Consider the following 18277-nt stretch of genomic DNA (forward strand, 5'->3'; position numbering starts at 1 on the left):
AACACGAACCAGATACTTGATAGAAAGAAAGTGATTTAATCTTTGCAGCACTGTTTCCAACAGCACGGTCAACAAACATCAGAGCTTTACAAACTCCTCCAACTGGTTTATCTTCAACCCAAATGCAAGGGCAAAAGCAACTGATAAGCAGGTGTGGTCACTGCAGGTCAGTTTGCATGTGTTTGTGGTAGGCCGGCTGGAAAACTGGAACTGTTAAACTGGAACTCATCAAAGAGCTTCAAGCAACTCAAACATGTTGAGGTCACTTTCATTTCAAGAAGAGGGAACGTTGCCGTCTGTGTTACATGTTTGCCTCCATAGACAGAAATGCTTTAATACGCAGGTGTACGTGACACTGATACAAGATACTGACAGACAGCTCCAGAGTAAGCCAAGCACATTTCTGAAGAGTAAAATTCCAGACCATAATCATCTGTTCCACCTTTTTACTTTAGGTTTATTGAAAGCAAATGCATCACAGAGTTGTTATTCGTCATTTTCGTTGAAGAGAAACAACAATATTGGAATGACTCACTCAAAGACAACAATGCTGTTCATATGGAATGGGTGTGCTGTTAACAGCTGTCGCACTAAAATGCACAAAAAACAAACAAAAAAAACCCAACAAAAGCTTCTCTAAACTTGAGTTGAGAGGAATCACTGAACATTTATAGGAATGGTCACATTGCCAGCTTTCTGACTGGATGCACTCCAATTCACATGGATTGAGTGGCAGGACATAAACACACAAGAACATGATTTTTAACAGGGACACATGTAAGAAATGTTTGGGGTGACCTCACACTGACAAATAGCAAAACATAACACTTGATACTGAAAGCAGGTTGATATGAAATGTCATTCCAGAAGGTCCAATAACCACAAATCATTAGAAAAACCAACGACATTTGAAGCACACACACACATACAAATCTTATGAATATCAGTGACTACGTCATCTGTGCATGAACAATGCCCGTCAGTAGTGCTGGCACTGACCTTAAGACGTGTAGATAGTCAGTTAACACACACAGGGACACATTTGGAGCTGCCTTTCAGATAAAAAATAAGAGGAACGTTGACAAAGGCATTTTGAATAAATAAAGCCATCTGTAAATCAGATGAGCGTGGAGCCCATCGTCATACATACAGATCTACGTTACAGCGTGTCATCGTGCTCGGAGGTCGCTATCAACACTGATTCACAACACTTGATTGACAACACTTAAGCAGGAAGGACTGGGTAAACAACAAATCACACATGTAGCTCATTAGCTGATAGAAACGTTAAAGACACTGGGCTCAAGTTTTTGAGTGCAGGTGTAAACAGTAATAAGGCTGAAAAATATCTCTAGAAAATAAGCAATAAAAAAATTCCTTAATCTTGCTTCCTGGGATTCTTTCTCTATTTTCATTAGGAACATCTGTTTGCATTTAAGAGAAACGGTAGAAAACATATCTATACATATACATCCTTTGGTAGGCGAAAGAACCCAGTATTCTCTACTCCATTCAAGTAAAAGTGATTAGAAAAAAGCCATCAGATAAATACATACGAGTACATACGCTAATGTTACTCCTGTGAAATAATGGATCTCTACTTGAGGTTTTGGGATGCTACTCTATAATAGCATTGCCAACTTTGGGATAAATAATATTTACATATATAATGTTTTTTATGTGTTCATCATAGCCACCGCTATGATATGATTTTTTTTATTTTATTTTCTCTTTTTTCCAAGTGCAAGAGTAGGAGCTCATGGCAAAACATGGTCTACTTCACTCTAGGTTGTGTGAACTACAAAAGACACTCGACGTTGTTGTTATTATTATTGCACAAATAATGTTGATGTGGGACATATGCAGTCACGATAAGTTAGGACAAACTGAAGTGGCATTCAGAAAGACATGCACACGGGCTGATGAGCGGTGCTGGTGTGCAGGTTTTAAAAGGGGGGTGGACTCGTGAAGCCTTTGGCTCTGGTGAGTCCACGGGAGACCAAGTGCGCCGGAGTGGCTCAGAGGAACATCAGACAAGGACAAAGGACATCAGACAAGAAAAGGGGGCGAAGGGGAGGAGGTGTTGCTCAGTCTTGAAGCAGACTCTCCTCGGCCATCCACCCGAGCGAGGGAAGAGGCTGCTTCCGTCTGGAGTATTTCAGCTGCAGCAGGTCGCCCACTTCATTTGTGGCCTCCAATGCCTGGCAAAAGAACAGGAAGGCCATTAGTCGAAATTCAAAAAGTATTTATGTCAATCAAATCAAATATCACATAGCTTGACAGCTTGAAACGGTTGCATTTGCAGGTGCTACATTAAGTGGCGAGCCTTGATTACACTGGGAAAGCCGAACAGAACGCTCCCTGCGTAGTCAACAACTGCACAGAAACTCCTCCACGTCGTTCCACAAGCGCTTGTATCAGCATTGCAACACTGCAGGGCACCTGGAAACAATTTACCTTCCTCCTGACCTTTTTTCTGATTCCACGCTTTGAGGAATAGCGAGGGCTGGCTGCTCCGAAGACGGAAAAAGCGGCTCCTCAGAGTGCTCTACAAAGGCAGGCTGATGCCCTTTAAATGGACTATTACACACAGTGTTGACATGCTCCTCAGTAAGATGAATGAAGTGTCTTTGGAGAGACAGGGCAGCTCAAATAAAAGTCTCCGTCTGAGCCACGCTGTAATTCTTAGAGGCAGCTTGGCCTTCCAAGGTCTTTTATAATAAAGGAGACATTGGGAGCATACATTATTCAACAGGCACACTCACACTTTGCATATATGTGGACGGACAGACAGACTTGTATGTAGAAAAGTGTTAGTCAGCAGTCTGGTAGATACATCTAATTCGATCATCCATGGATTTTAAGAAACCTATATCAAGTTGAGGATAAGATTAAGTCTTCAGCAACAAATGTCAGATCTCCTACCCTTGATATCTCAAATGATCAAACAAGACCAAATGGCAGTTGTGTGTTGGAAGTAGGGTTTGGTACCGAGAACCGGTGCTAATATGGCACTGGTTCCCAGACGTGCAGTACCTACCGGACCGAAACACAAGGCAGATTTCTTTTCTTCCTTTCGGTGCCTGAGCCGATTTAAATACTTTTTTTTAACAATATTTTGTAATGTTGCACGGCATACCGATACTAAAAAGGTAGCGCGGTACCCGTACATTAAAAATGATAGGTTTTAGCATATTTTTAGTATCGATACTTTATTGAAATAGCGCGGATCAGAGTGCAGTCTGATTGTTTTGTTATGTATATGTTTCTATACACACACACTTTTTTATTTTATTTATTTATATATATATATATATATATATATATATATATATATATATATATATATATATATATATATATATATATATATATATATATATATATATATATTTATTTATTATTTTTGTAGATATCTGTTATCCCTGTTATTATTTATTTAATTTTATTATTTTATTTGTGCGTTTAGTTTATTTCATTTGATGTCTGTAAGTGTGGGATGCTGCTACTATGACAAAAAAAATTCTCCTTGGAGATTAATAAAGTACTTTTCATTTCATTTTCATTCATTCATTCATTCAGTCACTGCTGCACTCCCTCTCATGTCATTTAGCTCAAGGGGGCGGGGCTACCAGCGCGAACACACGCAGCGCGCTCACAGAGTGATCGCTGGGGAGACAACATGAGAGCAGGAGCTTTTGCTGACCGTCCTCGGCTTGTTGGAACAAAGCTGTAGTCCAGTAAAGATCTCCAGTTGAGATTAATAATGACCTGTTGTCCAGTAAAGCAGCAGTTTGTTGAATCCAACAGCTTTAGTAGAGTTCTGTTGCAAACTCTCCCTATCAGGCCACCTTAAGCTGGTGTGTTCTTTTAAAAATAAATAAATAAATAGCTTGGAGTTAAAAAATTTGAAGTGTTTTGTTTGTATTTATATTCATATTATACTTTAAACAGTTAATACATTGTTCAATTTGAAGAAAAAAATGGCCTTGGCAAAAACAAAATATCGATTCAGGCACTGGTATCGGAAAAAACCCAAATGATACCCATCCCTAGTTGGAAGTGGCAGCATTCAAGAAAAAGATTGTCCAAGAAAGTAGTTTTACTCATCGTCCCAATGAAGAAAAAGGTGATCGGCTTACTGATGCATATAAGAGATGACAGGGGGGCTAATGCAAATATCCATAAAGATATTTTTCCAGTTTGTGCTGACGTGCTAATGACCATTTCAAATGATTTAAATGCTGCTTTTGAAGTTGTTTTGTTCCCACGGCAAGTGAAAACTTTCTACACCATTTTAGAGTAAAGACGTCCTATTTGTGGCAAGACATCCACGAGAGAAGGTAAAAAAATTTGAGAAAAAGTAAGGGACCCACTGATTAATATGTCAGCATCATGATCAGCCAGTCCCTTGTAGTGATTGGATATAAGACTTTAAACCAATGGGATGTCTTTGCTAGTATTTCCTTTATATAAGACAGTTTCAACCTGGATTATTTTCTTGCATTTTTGATATTCATCTTTTTGAATATTTAATATAAATACAGTCTTCCATGTTGTGATTTGGACAGTAATTGGATGACTTACAGTGTCGAGCATCTCTCTGGTATGGGCCGCCGACAAACAGAAACGCGCCCTGGACTCAATGATGGGTGTTGCTGGGAAGCCGACAACCACCGTGCCAATGTTTCTCTTCAACATCTCCCGACCAAATGCCCTTAAAAGCAACAGCAACATTAGCCACAGCCAAATGTAACTGATGATGTGATCTCTTCACCACATCTTAGATGGCACTCTTTAATGTGTGAAACTGAAATCATAAACATTTTCCACACACTCAGTCAGATTCTATTTGGAAAAGAGACAACAGTGAGAAATGTCATTCCAATTAGAGCATGGGCCTTCACGTCTTTTCCAGACGTGAAATCATTTTTGGGAGATTAGCCATCCTAATTATCCTTGATGTTGAAAGTATTGAAAATATATTAAAGGCAGGAGAATACCATACCCAATTTTGGCTGGCATATAGAGCATCATGGGCACTACAGGCGAGTCATCGTTGCCGTAGATGATGAAGCCCATTTCACGGAGTTTCCTGCGGAAGTAGGTGGTGTTCTCCGAGAGCTGTCTGAGGCGGTCAGCACCTGGACAGGAGAGATGAACAGGAGGATCAATCAACCAGGTGGCCATACGTCTCATCAAGCTTGTTTCTAAAGTAGAATTATAGATGTTACTTTACTCTGCTGCTGCCTAACACCGTGAATGAAGACTGACATTTTCTCATCCATTGGAAATATAAATAAAGTAGTTTGTTTTCTGTTGCAATCTTGGTAACCAGTATCTACAAGTTTATCACTTATTAAGACGAACACCCACATACACGCACACACAGGGGTGAGCAGGTACAACAACACTATTGTTTTGTTGTTTTCATAATTGGAAGCCTCATAAAACCTTATATGAGCTCTTGTTCAGAGGCCCGGTAAAAGAAACAGCATGTTCTTTTGCGGAGTAATCCATCATTGGGGATTTCAGCATTCTTCTCTATATTTAGCCTGCTTTTGAATTCAAGAACATGAATATCATCTGACAGCACAAGCTAGTTTAATAAAACGGATCCAAAGTGGAGCCTAAATGACTGAGCTCAGTCCAGCTCAAGTAACAAACAAAGACAATGAGTGTAGCATTCAACATGAACAACACCTATTTGCAGACAGTGCTACACCACTTGCCTTTGAAGACAACCAGGATTCTATAAGTCAATATCTGGGGGCTGAAACTAAACAGGGATCAATCCTCAAGTGTCTGTCTGATGCACACAGCAGATTCACCCTCTGAAGTCTTAGACTGAGTCTCCACAGCATCTTAACTAAACAAATAAAACACACTGCAACTTGGCAAGGGCCAACAGCAACACACGTCAGCCGGGCTGTGCTGAAAAACCAGGGAAGAATCACCCGGACTTTAAAGCACCCTGAGAAACAACAAAGTCGGACATTATATTCATCTAGACTTTGTTTTCCCCAGTCAAGGACTTCAAAGCTGTTTTTAGCACTGAGTCAGCTGGATAAAGACTGAAGCACATGATTGAACAATGCATTTCTTTCATATAGAAAGCGTCACCCGTCCTGAACCCTTATGCCCCATCTACATGTTTGATCAATGTGAGCTTCAAACAACAAATGTCCTCTCTGATGCAGGCGTATGCCGGGAACCATGAGCAGCCGTCCCTAGCTACTTGGACGCAGGAACAAACTGTTAGCAGGCAGCTCAACCATCACTTTGACTTTGTGTCAGTGTCTAAATCTTCAAAGGCCTGAATTTCAAAGAGTGATGGGTCTGCAACCAATCAGCCTGTTAGTCTCCTACAAGGAAGCTTGTCAGGCTATGTTGTAAGGTCAGCCAGTCTGGCCTTCTCTTCTCAGAAATGGGTTGGGCAGTTAAAGACATTGTGGAAAAGTCCCACTATAAAAGGTTGCTCTAGGTGGTTATTCCTGCACCTAATGATTAAATGACTAGGGAGCAAGGTAATCTGATCTTAAGTCAGTATTTTAAGGGAGGCTGCATCAATCAAGCCTTGGAAAGAGTAAAGGGGAGCCGTTTCTGCTAAAGAAACAAGACTTAGTGACCTGTTTGTGTGTGTAGGAGATGAGTCCAACTGGGTTGGACCTGCACAGACCTCTGGCCCTAAGCACCATGCTGCTTTGTACTCAGCATGAAGGCAAAGACACAAGTAAAAACTCACATCTGAAAGCTATAAAAGACAGAGGGTAGAAGAGTCAACATACCACCACATCAAGATCTAACATCAGTCTGGGCTGAATGGGACATCAGCTTTATAAATGTAACGCATTCTGAAGGATAAAGACCATGAGCAGGCTGCTGTAGGAGGACTACAGAGAGACCTTCAACTATGCAAAACCATCCTGAAGAGACACAATCAAACTGCAGGATGTACCATGCCATCATCACAATGGGTAGTGAAAAAATTAAGAATTTACAAAAATCCAAATAAACCTTATGTGATTCAGTTTTACAGAGAGAGGACACACCAACAGTCAATATAAATTTGGCAATTACACCACATCTAGAATGGGTTCACACAGAACATGAAGCACACCTGTGTTTACTTGGAAATAACTGCCAGTTGGCTGTAGATCTTAGCCTTTGCCTCCTGGCTGGGTATTACACATTTCCAAAATGAACAAGCACACTCAGCATGAAGCAAAGCTGATGAGAGTTGAATACTGTAGTAACTAACTTGTCAGCCAGTCATTTGTTACAGACTGGTGTGCAGGGATGAATTTATGCTGAAACTTAAGCTTCTACTGACATCCTTTGGTCATTGGTGGAACTGCAACTGAAATGTCAAATCAGACTGATAAATGTTGGCAAATTGTGTTAAGCCATCAACTCATATTTCTACTAGCTGTGAGTCTTTCCCACCCACAGGCTCCTGCATGTCTTTTGCAAATGGTAACTAATGTAAAAGATGATGTCCATTCCCCCTCCGTCTTTGGAACCGTGAGTGGTTACGCTGCCTTTAGTGCACTCTCTTCCCATTACACAACGCTGCTGTCGATACAGAAAGGCACTTTTGAGGAGTATAATTTTCTGGCACCTACCCAGTGTGGTCCCGTCCTCTCCCATGATGCTCTTCATCGAGCTGATTATCTGCTGGGCCACTGGAGGGGACATGGACGTAGCATACAGGGCACTGTGAGAGTGGCACCGCAGGTAGTCGATCAGTTCCTGACAAGAGAAATTATATTTAAGTCACTTTTATTTAATAATTACAATGGAGGAGTAATCCATTTATTTCGGCTAGTGTGCCAACACAGGAGACAGCTACAGGATACAGGACCCAAATTGTAAAGAGAGACAGTGTAGCATCACTGACGGATAAAACTATTAATACAATTCTGACAGACTTCTGATAGACTTTTGAAATATTACAATACAATAGTTTAGTGATTTTCTGTCAGTCATTTCTGTTATGATGTTCATCGTGTATCTGTACGCTGGCTCTCTATTTGTACATTGTTCTCAATCTAGGCCAACTAAAGCAGCATTGTTTGCATCTCTACTCTGACTGAAAATGAAAGCTTACACTGAATTAGTTCCATTCAGTAGAACGGGAAGCTACATTTCCCCATTGCTGGCAAACGATAATACCGAAACTGAATGACGCGCTTGCTGCCTCGGAAGTTGTGAAATTGCAGTCCCTAAAGAGTATGAGTAAGTGTTCCAGCTATTGTAGTATGTTACTAAGACTTTCGGCTTTCTACTCCACTGAGTGACTTCACAGCCTTAGTGTCATCTGTGCAAGAGTTCTCCAACCTGTTTGCCTCCAATGTATCCTCCAGCAGCACCGAAGCTCTTGGTAAATGTTCCCATCATGATGTCGACATCTTTGGGATTCAGGCCGAAGTAGTCCACTACTCCTTTGCCGTTAGGCCCCAGAGCCCCGATGCTGTGGGCCTCATCCAGGTACAGATACGCCTTGTAACGCTTCTTCAAAGCAACGACCTCTGGCAGACGGACGATGGACCCCTCCATACTTCAGGACAAGAAAATAATGAAAACGATAAACACACACAATTCAGAATGGTACCACGACTCCTCTATAGTAATGAAATACTTAGAACTAAAACATAAACATTGCATTTAAATGTTATGAGCTTTCTCACTTCCTTATCATTGTTCTGCCCGAAACTCCTGGATGGAGAATCCAGTAAAGTTAGACTGACAGTCGTAATCTAATCCAGAAAGCTGCTGTTATTGAGTGAGCGTGAGCACATGATCCTGTTGGCAGATGCTTCACCTTTGTTTGGTTGCACATGTGCAGGTGTTGAAGCTTTTGCTTTGAAAATCCCAGTGGAAATGAAACGTCATTAATTTTGCATTGGTACAGTGCTTAAGTAGGTTTCTCCAAGAACTCTATTGATCAACAGAATTGATTGGCTTTACAGTAAGTACACTGCAAAGAACAAGGAACATGTTATGCTGAAAGGAGAGTGGGCACACTTCCAAATAGCCATTATTATCTATATTTAAACAAAGTGATCTTAGGGAGTGCTTGCATCAAGGCTAAAAATGGTGTGTGAACTATAAATAGTTATTTCCACTTCGTCCCATCGCGAATGTCTGTGTCGTGCATGTTCTACACATTCAGCAGTGGATGTAGCATCAAGTGAGAGAAATACAGAGGATGTTCCGACATTGAATTACAATTCTGAAGTATGACTTCAGTTATAAGATGGGGACATGTTCATATCACAAAAATTGCCTTTTAGACATTATAGTGTTGCATTATAAAGTTATCGATTTACTAAGCCTGCCCGAAACCCTTATTCTGGTATTAAATCAAACACATGGAAGAATACAGTGAATTAGTTTTAGTATGAAAGTGTTTTCAAATGGCAAATGACAGTAATTAATGTGATAATGTCATGTGAAACAGCAGCGGTATAAAAACAGGGTGAAATAACAATAATAGCAGAAATAACATTTAGCTATGTTAACTTGGTCTAGTGTCATCTAATTTAGTCCAAGCAAGCATGTGTGTTTGTGTGTAGAAGTGCCCTGTACATGTGTGTGAGAGAAAGATATTGTGTGTACCTGTATATACCCTCCACCACAATGAGAATTTTCTTCCAGGGGCGGTGGGTTCTCGGCTGCCCGTGAGCGATAGCATCTCTCAGCAGCTTCTCCAAGCTTTGCATGTCTACAATATGAAGAAAGAAAAAGTTGGTTGTCTAAGTATTTATTTTGTCCCCCTTGAGTAATAGGAGAGCTTTTTTTAAACTAATGGATAAGGGTCAATATTTTATGATAGCAGCCCTTTCAAGCATTGAGAGCATTTGCTTAGCAGTCAACCCGCCCATTTCCTGTTGTTACGTGTGAACTTGGATAACAGTAAGCCAAGATCTCTGATGCTGACAACCCAAAAATATATATACGTTTAAAATCACACCACACCTATCAATCTGCAAATGTGTGGTTCAATACACTACATCACACCACAAGGTGGTAGTTAAGTAAATATAGAACTGTGGGAATAAAGTGAGAGAACACGTGTAAAGACAAATTTAAAATTGAGTGAAGTAACTTGCCGTAACTCACACCCACGTTAAATGAATTTGCTCTCCTGTTAGGTAAAGCAGATTATAGCTAAATCCTGTCTCAAATTGTTGAAAGAGCCACTGTTGCCGTTTTAATCCTGTATTCTGTGTTACTGCAGACATTGGGTGTACTCTAATTCACCATTGTATCCAACTGTTCCTGAGTAATGTGTTCATTATTAGAGGTTACCCACTGTTGTGTTTGAAGACCCGAATAGTGGAGCCAGACAAGCGGGCCCCCAGCACCAGAGAGGCGTGATTCAACTCGTCGCTCAGAACAAGACAACCCTAAGAACAAGAAGAAAAGACAATCTTTTTAAACTAATTTGGATTCTCAGAGCTGATGCTCTCAGTTCATACATCAGGACGGCAGCAATCCCTCATTAGCCAGAAAAGTCGAACCTAATTCACTGAGAAATATTTGAGTTCAACGCTTTGCTTGCGTAATTGTAATATCCAGGATTTTACATGCTGGGTTTTAGTGTTGAGCAATGTCTTTCTAGTCAAGACTCTGATCATTCCTCTTTGAGGAATACTGATCTTGAGGTCTGAGGACCAATAATCCAGGTGTGTTCAGGTTACGTTCTTCACATGAACCTTTACTACTCTGTGATGAAGTATACCTGCTGCCATGAATAGATGTACTAACATATAGTGTCCATGTATGGTTTGCACAGACTTAACCAACACTAGATGAAAACTTTAAAAATAAAAAGCCATAATACGATTTATCTCCATCTTTGTCAAAGCTTCTCATATAGTTAGATATCCACATGCACCGACAATAACCAGGATGGAAATATTTTGTTCATTATATCATAAACACAGCTGACACTTTATCCATGTCACACATCCTTTCCTCTGGTCAACGCATAAATGGCTTGTTATGAAACACAGAATTATACCAGGACATGAAGATGTGAAATATCATGCTGTGATATGGGCAGTAAAAGGTGCTAATTTAATAAAGAGTATGGACTACATTCATTAAGTGAGTAAGAGCGATAAACAACTGTTCAACAAGCATGGTTTCAATCTGCTTTGTCTCAGTATCTCGTCCATGCCTCTATGATAACACAAGCGCAGTGCTAGCTCGCTGTGCTAAAAGAAACGCCATCTGCATGTAGTTTAACTGTTAGCTTAGCGAGTTTCTGTAAGTTTATCTGCTGGCTGAGACAAAGCAGGCCTGCGGTACCTGACCGAGGTTCATCAGCAGGACCGTATGAGACTGATACTGACGGACGTCTTCTTCATTCACGCATCTTACATTTGTTTTAAGAAAAATATATGTAGTTTATAGTGACTTTGCTGTTGTAAACACCATTCTTGCCGTATAAATAAAATCTAATCCCTTTCTTCACATATTCTTTTTGGATTTAAATGCAATTATGTAGTAATGAAAAATAACCAAAAATAATATCAATAATATAAACAAACCTATAAGGAGTGTCAATAACATTAGATATAATAAATATCACAATAACCATCCCTAGCAGTGACTCAAATACTTCTTGTAAACTTCTCTCTCTCATTGTTCATGTTTTTTTTTTACTTATGTGGTTGTCAGGAAATGTGTCTTGTGACGCACAAGGTACACAAGCCTTTTAGTTCAGATATCTACTTTCTCTTAACGCCAAATTGGGGGAAGAAGAGGGCAAGGAAGGACGCAAGTAAATCTGGTACGTGTGATTTGTTGGAGTGAGAACTATGAAAGCTGTGTCTTCAAGCTGTTTTCAAAGCTTTGGCTGGATGCCAATGTGTTTTGGAACAGTCTAAACTCTTCTAACTTTTCACATTACACATGAAACACTGTTTTTCCTCAACAGAACAACTGTTAATAACACTTGCATATAGTTAAAGTATGGATACAAGGGACAATGTGACGAAAAAAAGACACACAACACGCAATTAAAAAGAAATCAACTCAAGAGGAACAGGATGTTCTTGGGAGATTTAAAACAAATCAAAGGAAGTGAATGAAATTCCATACCTTCCCGGTGAGAGCAGGAATGTTCATGGAGTTGGTTGCAAAGCCCATGCCAAAAGCCATGGATGACTCAACACCCAGGAACCTGGCAACCATGTGCTCCAGCTCCTCATGAATGTCCAGGTTCCCTGGAAACAACATCATCTCAGTTTAACTACAATGTCAACTGTCACTTTAAGAGGCACTTGCTTTCTAATAGCAAACTGTTAAGCAAACAGTGGAGTCAGCCCACTCCCCTTAAAGGTTCCCTTTACCTCAAGTAGCAGAGCTGTTTTTCTACGAGTGGGTTCCTGCTTTGTTTATCTCGTGCACGAGGACACATATACATTGCAATATGCAGTCCTAAATGTGATGTCACTTCATTCTACTTATCAACAGGCCAATATGCAAGTAAGGAAAAAAGACTGCAAGCTCAACAAAGCTAAACAAAGCAGACTTTAAGATGAACAAACCACAATTGTTTTTCTTTTGTCTCGTATGCGACTCATACCGAGTAGCTGTCAACGTCAAAAGATGGCAGCTAACTATGTGCTGAACTGAAATGAACCAGAACTTTCACAATGTTTCACTATATTTTAGTCCTTCAAAACCATTTCAGCCTGCTGCCTCCGTTATACGCCAAAAGAGCAATGGACAAAAGCGGGAACAGCTGTTCACCAGCTGAGGTCCATTTGATCTTGAATTTACTCAATTTAATGTTAAAAGCACTCATCAATGACAAATCGGCGAAGACAAATCCTGAAAGCCTCTAGAAACAGATCTTCTTGCTTTTCTTTTTGATCCTTACCCATCTCACAGCGAGAGCTTGCCACTCCAACGCCATACTTTTCTGTGGTCTCGATGTCAGCATCGGCGCAAGCCCCGGTGTTCTCAGCAAAGCCCAGGTAATTGTATGAGCCCATGTTGATGACATCTTTAACCACTCTGCCTGTGTGCCTGAGGGAGACAGAGAATTAGTACTCTGACTCTCAATAGAAAGAATTATAAATAAGATGTTATCCTTTATTATCTCAGTGCATGATAACTGGCAGTTACAATAGTGTATTGTATCAAGGGAATTCAGCTAGCATCGTTCATACCAATGAGATAATAAGGAAAGTTTTAAACATCATTCGCTGTTATCAAGGCAGTTTGCGTGTATTACTCTTTTTTTTTTTTTTTACACTGACACGAGACATTCACAATGTCCTAGAGGTAACAACAGGAAATTAAAGGAGATTAATGAAAAATAAATACACACAATTATATGCCAATCATTTCAGTTTTGTGCTGCATTGATAGCAGACTGTGTCATGTTACCTCTGTCATGAGTAGAGGGCTGTGTGTATATAGAGTATAGTTCAGTATCATGTGACACATACAAGAGCTTTCAACAGAACTATCTGAAGTATGGCTGACGTCACACTTATTATCAGAAATAGGAGGTCAGTGAACTTCCTGTTGAGCAAAGGATCAGTAGCACAGAAACACACCTTGGAGGGAATAATGACAGCTGCCCACATACAGTCACAGATCAACAAATACTCATAACCAACCACAATGCAGCAACTTACTCAAAGGTCCAATTGAAGTCGTGAGAAACGTTCTCCACAATGTCCATCTTAGCACCAGGGACACTACAGATGGGTCTGTTCCAGTTGTCTCGAATTCTCATGTACAAGTTCCTGGTGTAAAAGTTCTCAAAGTCTTGATAGAGGGGAACAAAATCCTGCATGGGGACATAAGAAAGTGTGGGTGATTTCTTATTAGAATGCGTCTGCAGCACTTCAAATTCAGTTTCAATTGAATTCAGTTTATTTTGTATAGCCCAAAATCACAAACACAAGATTTGCCTCAAAGGGTTTACAATCTGTACACATGACATTCCTGTCCCAGGACCTCACATCGGATCAGGAAAAACTCGCCCAAATAAAGATAGTAAGAACCCTTTTACAGGGAAAAAAGGGAAGAAACCTAAGGGAGAGCAACAGAGGAGGACCCCTGTGCCTAAATGGACAGATGCAATCAATGTCATGTGACCAGAATGAGCAACGTGAATGTGACAGAAACTATTCATATAATGAGGAGTAGGCATGGACCACGATCCAAATAGCCATAGTCCATGTCGGTGGAAGAGGTAGAGAGGAGGGGCATCAGCAGGGCCATTGCGACTTTGTATTCCAAATGAGATATCTTGTAGATAGCTCCGTAGCAGCCAAGGCCAACAGTCAATGATTACTGTGTTGAGCCAGGTATAATGGGTGTGAAGACTTGCAGCACTGTAACAGTTATTGTCTAGGATTAGATATCTGTAAATCTAAACATGAAACCCTTCAACGCAGTACAGTAAAAAAAAGTAAAGTTAAATATTGCAACTTGTGCTTACAAAACAAGAAGAATTTATGCAGAGTTTCTTAAAGAAAGTTCTGGTATGATTGCTCTCAATAAAGTGATTCTTTGACTGAATTAACATTGGGTTAACCTTACGTTAATTCAGGGGTCTTCTATAAAAGCTACTTTACCTTCTGCTCCTCTTTCTCTCGAGCCACGTGGCACTTCTCGATGCTCCAGTGGCGAAGGAAGTCTCGGAGGTAGCCAAAGATGGTGAGGATGCCATAGCCCATGTAGGTGAGCACAGCCACCAGCAGAGGAGTCTCCTCATATGATTCCGCAAAGGGCTTTTTGTACAGGCTGGGGTTGTGTGTGACATTTTGGTTCTGAGGGACAAAAAATAAACATGATTTGTAATACCAAGTCTCTAAAAGTTACAGATATAAAAAATGTAATTTAAAACATAATATTAAACCAAAAAGCATTTCAAACAAACCTCAGGCCAAGGCACAGATTTAGGAGTAATAATGTTGACAAAGTCATACCACTATGTTCAGGGGGGAAAAAATGGTGGTTTCTCCATTAAAAAAGGAACAGTTTATCCAAGCTCTGAGTCAGTTTATACATTAAATCTGCCCGAGTGGGCAGCCCAACAAGTTGTGATAGAAAGCAGAACACACAAATCCAGAATAAGCTGGGCACACTCGACAATAGCAAGGCTGATTTGTTCAAATTAGTCTTTCCATGGAAAGAGTTTGAAACCTAATAAAGGCTACAGTAAGTGTCTCAATTCATGGAGACCTAAACATGCCCAGGTCCCCATGGACCTGTGAGCAGAGAAATGACCAACAACCCAGGGCTCTAATTTGCTGGGTTTTATCAATAGCAATTTTTATTTAGGATTATGGGAGCATATACAATGTGGCTACACACTGTAGGAGCCTCACAAAAAATTTAAAAAGTACGAGCATAATTTGGAGCCGGACTGTGGACTGGCGGCCTACAAAAACAAAGTTAAACAAAAGATGGTGGTCACTCATTAAAGGCTCTGCCCAGCAGCTTAGCAACCAGACCTCATGTGACTAGTCATGCTTCTCCAAGAAATACCTCTGAGCCAGAGAACGGGAGAACACTACGTGTGTGTGTGTGTGTGTGTGTGTGTGTGTGTGTGTGTGTGTGTGTGTGTGTGTGTGTGTGTGTGTGTGTGTGTGTGTGTGTGTGTGTGTGTGTGTGTGTTCAAAGCCAGTTAAACAGGTCCCTTTCTCTTGAGTTAAATAAAAAAATGACTTGTATGAACAGCAGACCAGAAGCCATGGTTTAGGAACTGTCGAACAAGGAACACTGAAACACATTCACATCCAGGTACATCGTTCAAAGAGGCTGTTGCATGCTGATGCCAACCACAGCAGTTAAATACAGCTTGATTGACGTCATATTTGCTTCGTCTTTTATACATGTGGACAAACAGAGACTGAGAAGAGGTAGACCTGTGCCGTTTGTTTCAAGCTGGACAGAACAACAAGTGTCCCCGACGAGCTCCGTGAAGAAATCTGCTCTTTAATAAGTTTGTGCCGCAATTCTATAGGTCATCTTATCGTATTGCAGGCAACACATGTCTGTTTATTTGAGTCCTCTCAATTAACAATAGGAAAGCCAATTGTATTTTTACAAAGTGATTATTGATACCACCATCCCTGCTGAAAGCTGTTAGTAATTATTATAATGTATCCCTACTTCATAAAAATCCTGCTTATAACCAGTTTTTCTATTTTGTCAATATGGGAATTATGGGGAGCTTGAATAGGGGACACCACAGGAGGACATTTATTACCGGTCTGTGACTGAAACTTAGACATCCCATGAGAAGGTCTAAACGCTATACTTGTTTAAATGAGCAAACAGACAGATAACCGTCACATTGACCAGCTGATTCAGAAAAAAAAACATGGTATATACACAAGAGACACACCCTTCTTACACACCTGGTTCCTCTTGTAAACATAGGTTTACAAGAGGCGTTTATAGGTTCATCCAACTCCAATTTCAGTTGCCTCATCAAGAACCAGCAGAGCTCATGTGACAACAGTATGATACTAGGTCACTTTTTCAGTGTTGATCTCAATCCTAAGCATTAAAAACCTGCTTAAATGCAGTGGATAATTATTCGGGTTGGTCCAATCACACTGTTTAACATCATTAAAAATAATGCACATACTGGGCTAGTTCATTTGAGAGGTGTAAAAATCATCAATGGTAAAACCGTGAATTTGTTAGCCTCCTTGCTCCAAATACTGAACATAAGTAAGTTTAGCACTTTGCAGTTTCAACTGTAAATCTGACAAATATCTGAAAGCATTATCAGTAGCAGCTCTGGTTTAACTTATGGCAAAATGGATTATCATATGCATAACATGCAATTGGTTTGACAGCCAAAGAATCTGGACCTAATTATGCAAATCCACTTTATGTTGACATCAGCAGCATAATGCTTTGGAAGTCTGGGATTTGATGTTCTCTCATGAGAGCAATGCACGTCTTGCACACTATGTGCACTTTTTAGATTTATCTTGAGTGTTGAACCTAAACAACTGGGGGAAAAAACAAGTGTGTGCCATGTGTGTGTGGGTAGCTCACCTCCACTACCCACACACACATACACGCACTGTGTTTTCATTCCACTGTAGGAGGGGGCCACACCCTTCATAGTCTGGAGACATTCCTCTACCCTGAAGTGTCATGTGGAAGCAGGCCTGCTCGGCCCCCTCTCCCAGGAGACAGACAACACGGCAGGGCCCTGGTCCTCTTCACACTGGAACCAGTGTAAACAGAGACTAGTCTACACAACAGAGTGTAAGGTTACACAAGAGTCCCCACTACAACCTCCCTGATCAGGTGGCCCGTAACAATACCGTTAAACAACAAGTTCCAAACACAAAACAAGTGCAGCTTTCATTACACATACTAGCGTTGCTGCTTAAAGCTCAATTTGCAAACAGAAAATAACCAATAATGTTTATGATATTAACTTTTTAGATCGCCATAAGACGGAAAATAAATTAGAGCAACGTTACAAAATCCCCGGTGGCAACCGCTAGCTAGCTTGAAATATGCCGCACTGGGACCCACTGCTCAGGCCGCAATATAAACTATCAGCTAAAGGGATGAGCTACATTAGCTCGTTCTACAGTTTACTTGTGGCGACGCTATGACGTCATGTCGCTGTAGCGCACACTGTACGTATGTCTGCAAACACTACAGAACAAGTATATAAAGCCGCAATACAAACAGGTAAAAATCAACCAATAAGAGACGACTTAACGCGTTGTTCTTAATTCAAACTATTCCAAGACACACATTATCGAACACAACAATGTATGTTTATGGTACCCCTGTGGAACAGTTGGCGGTTGGGCCTTACCCTCTCCCTTAGGCGACGATACTTCTGTGGCTGTTGAAAGAGACAGTGGTTCTTCACGAAGCCATTTTTGCCCGATTTTCTATCATTTGAGGTCCGGTGACAGCCATCTCCGTTTTGTAACTTGTTCGCAGAGCTTTCCGTCATCTTTGTCGCCTGTCTGCGTCTGAAAAAATCTAGATATGAAGTTTCCCAACTTGTGTAACGTTAATCGTGAAGTCATGTATGAGCTGGAGGAGAAGACAGATTGAACGCCCACTATGCACTATGACCGCACGAGCCCGCCGGAAATCCACGCCCTCGAGTAGTTCCATTGGCCGATGCTATTTCTCCAGTACAAAGATCGTCTATATAAAGATGATTCATAACTTGGACCAAGGCTGTAGATAACATTGAGGACGTTACGATAATGTTTTTTGTATTTAGGTTCTTGTGGGGAAT

General features: G+C 40.6%; 1 protein-coding gene across 1 annotated transcript; it reads right to left on the minus strand.

Moving 5' to 3' along the window:
- Window positions 1-56: 56 nt before the first annotated feature.
- On the minus strand, window positions 57-18077 carry sptlc2b (serine palmitoyltransferase, long chain base subunit 2b). The gene is made up of 12 exons (XM_068576882.1): window positions 17840-18077; window positions 14613-14807; window positions 13665-13819; window positions 12899-13047; window positions 12115-12239; window positions 10319-10412; window positions 9622-9727; window positions 8341-8560; window positions 7626-7752; window positions 5009-5144; window positions 4588-4717; window positions 57-2201 (listed from the first exon to the last, which is right to left on the minus strand). The coding sequence occupies exons 1-12, from the start codon at window positions 17981-17983 to the stop codon at window positions 2088-2090; spliced, it is 1695 nt and encodes a 564-aa protein (XP_068432983.1). The 5' UTR covers window positions 17984-18077; the 3' UTR covers window positions 57-2087.
- Between the last annotated feature and the right edge of the window lie 200 nt (window positions 18078-18277).

This window comes from Clinocottus analis, unplaced genomic scaffold, assembly GCF_023055335.1.
Source record: "Clinocottus analis isolate CAN_PGR_092001 unplaced genomic scaffold, fCliAna1.0.p SCAF_15, whole genome shotgun sequence".
Taxonomy (NCBI): Eukaryota; Metazoa; Chordata; class Actinopteri; order Perciformes; family Cottidae; genus Clinocottus; species Clinocottus analis.

Bases quoted from the DNA above. Each gene is read 5' to 3' on its own strand.
- sptlc2b (XM_068576882.1), bottom strand. From the start codon at position 17,983: ATGACGGAAAGCTCTGCGAACAAGTTACAAAACGGAGATGGCTGTCAC. The intron at 5,145-7,625 runs GTAGGTGCCAGA...TCTCCTGTCCAG, and splicing joins AGAGGACGGGACCACACTGG to GTGCTGACCGCCTCAGACAG. The intron at 2,202-4,587 runs GTAAGTCATCCA...TTCTTTTGCCAG, and splicing joins CCAGAGAGATGCTCGACACT to GCATTGGAGGCCACAAATGA.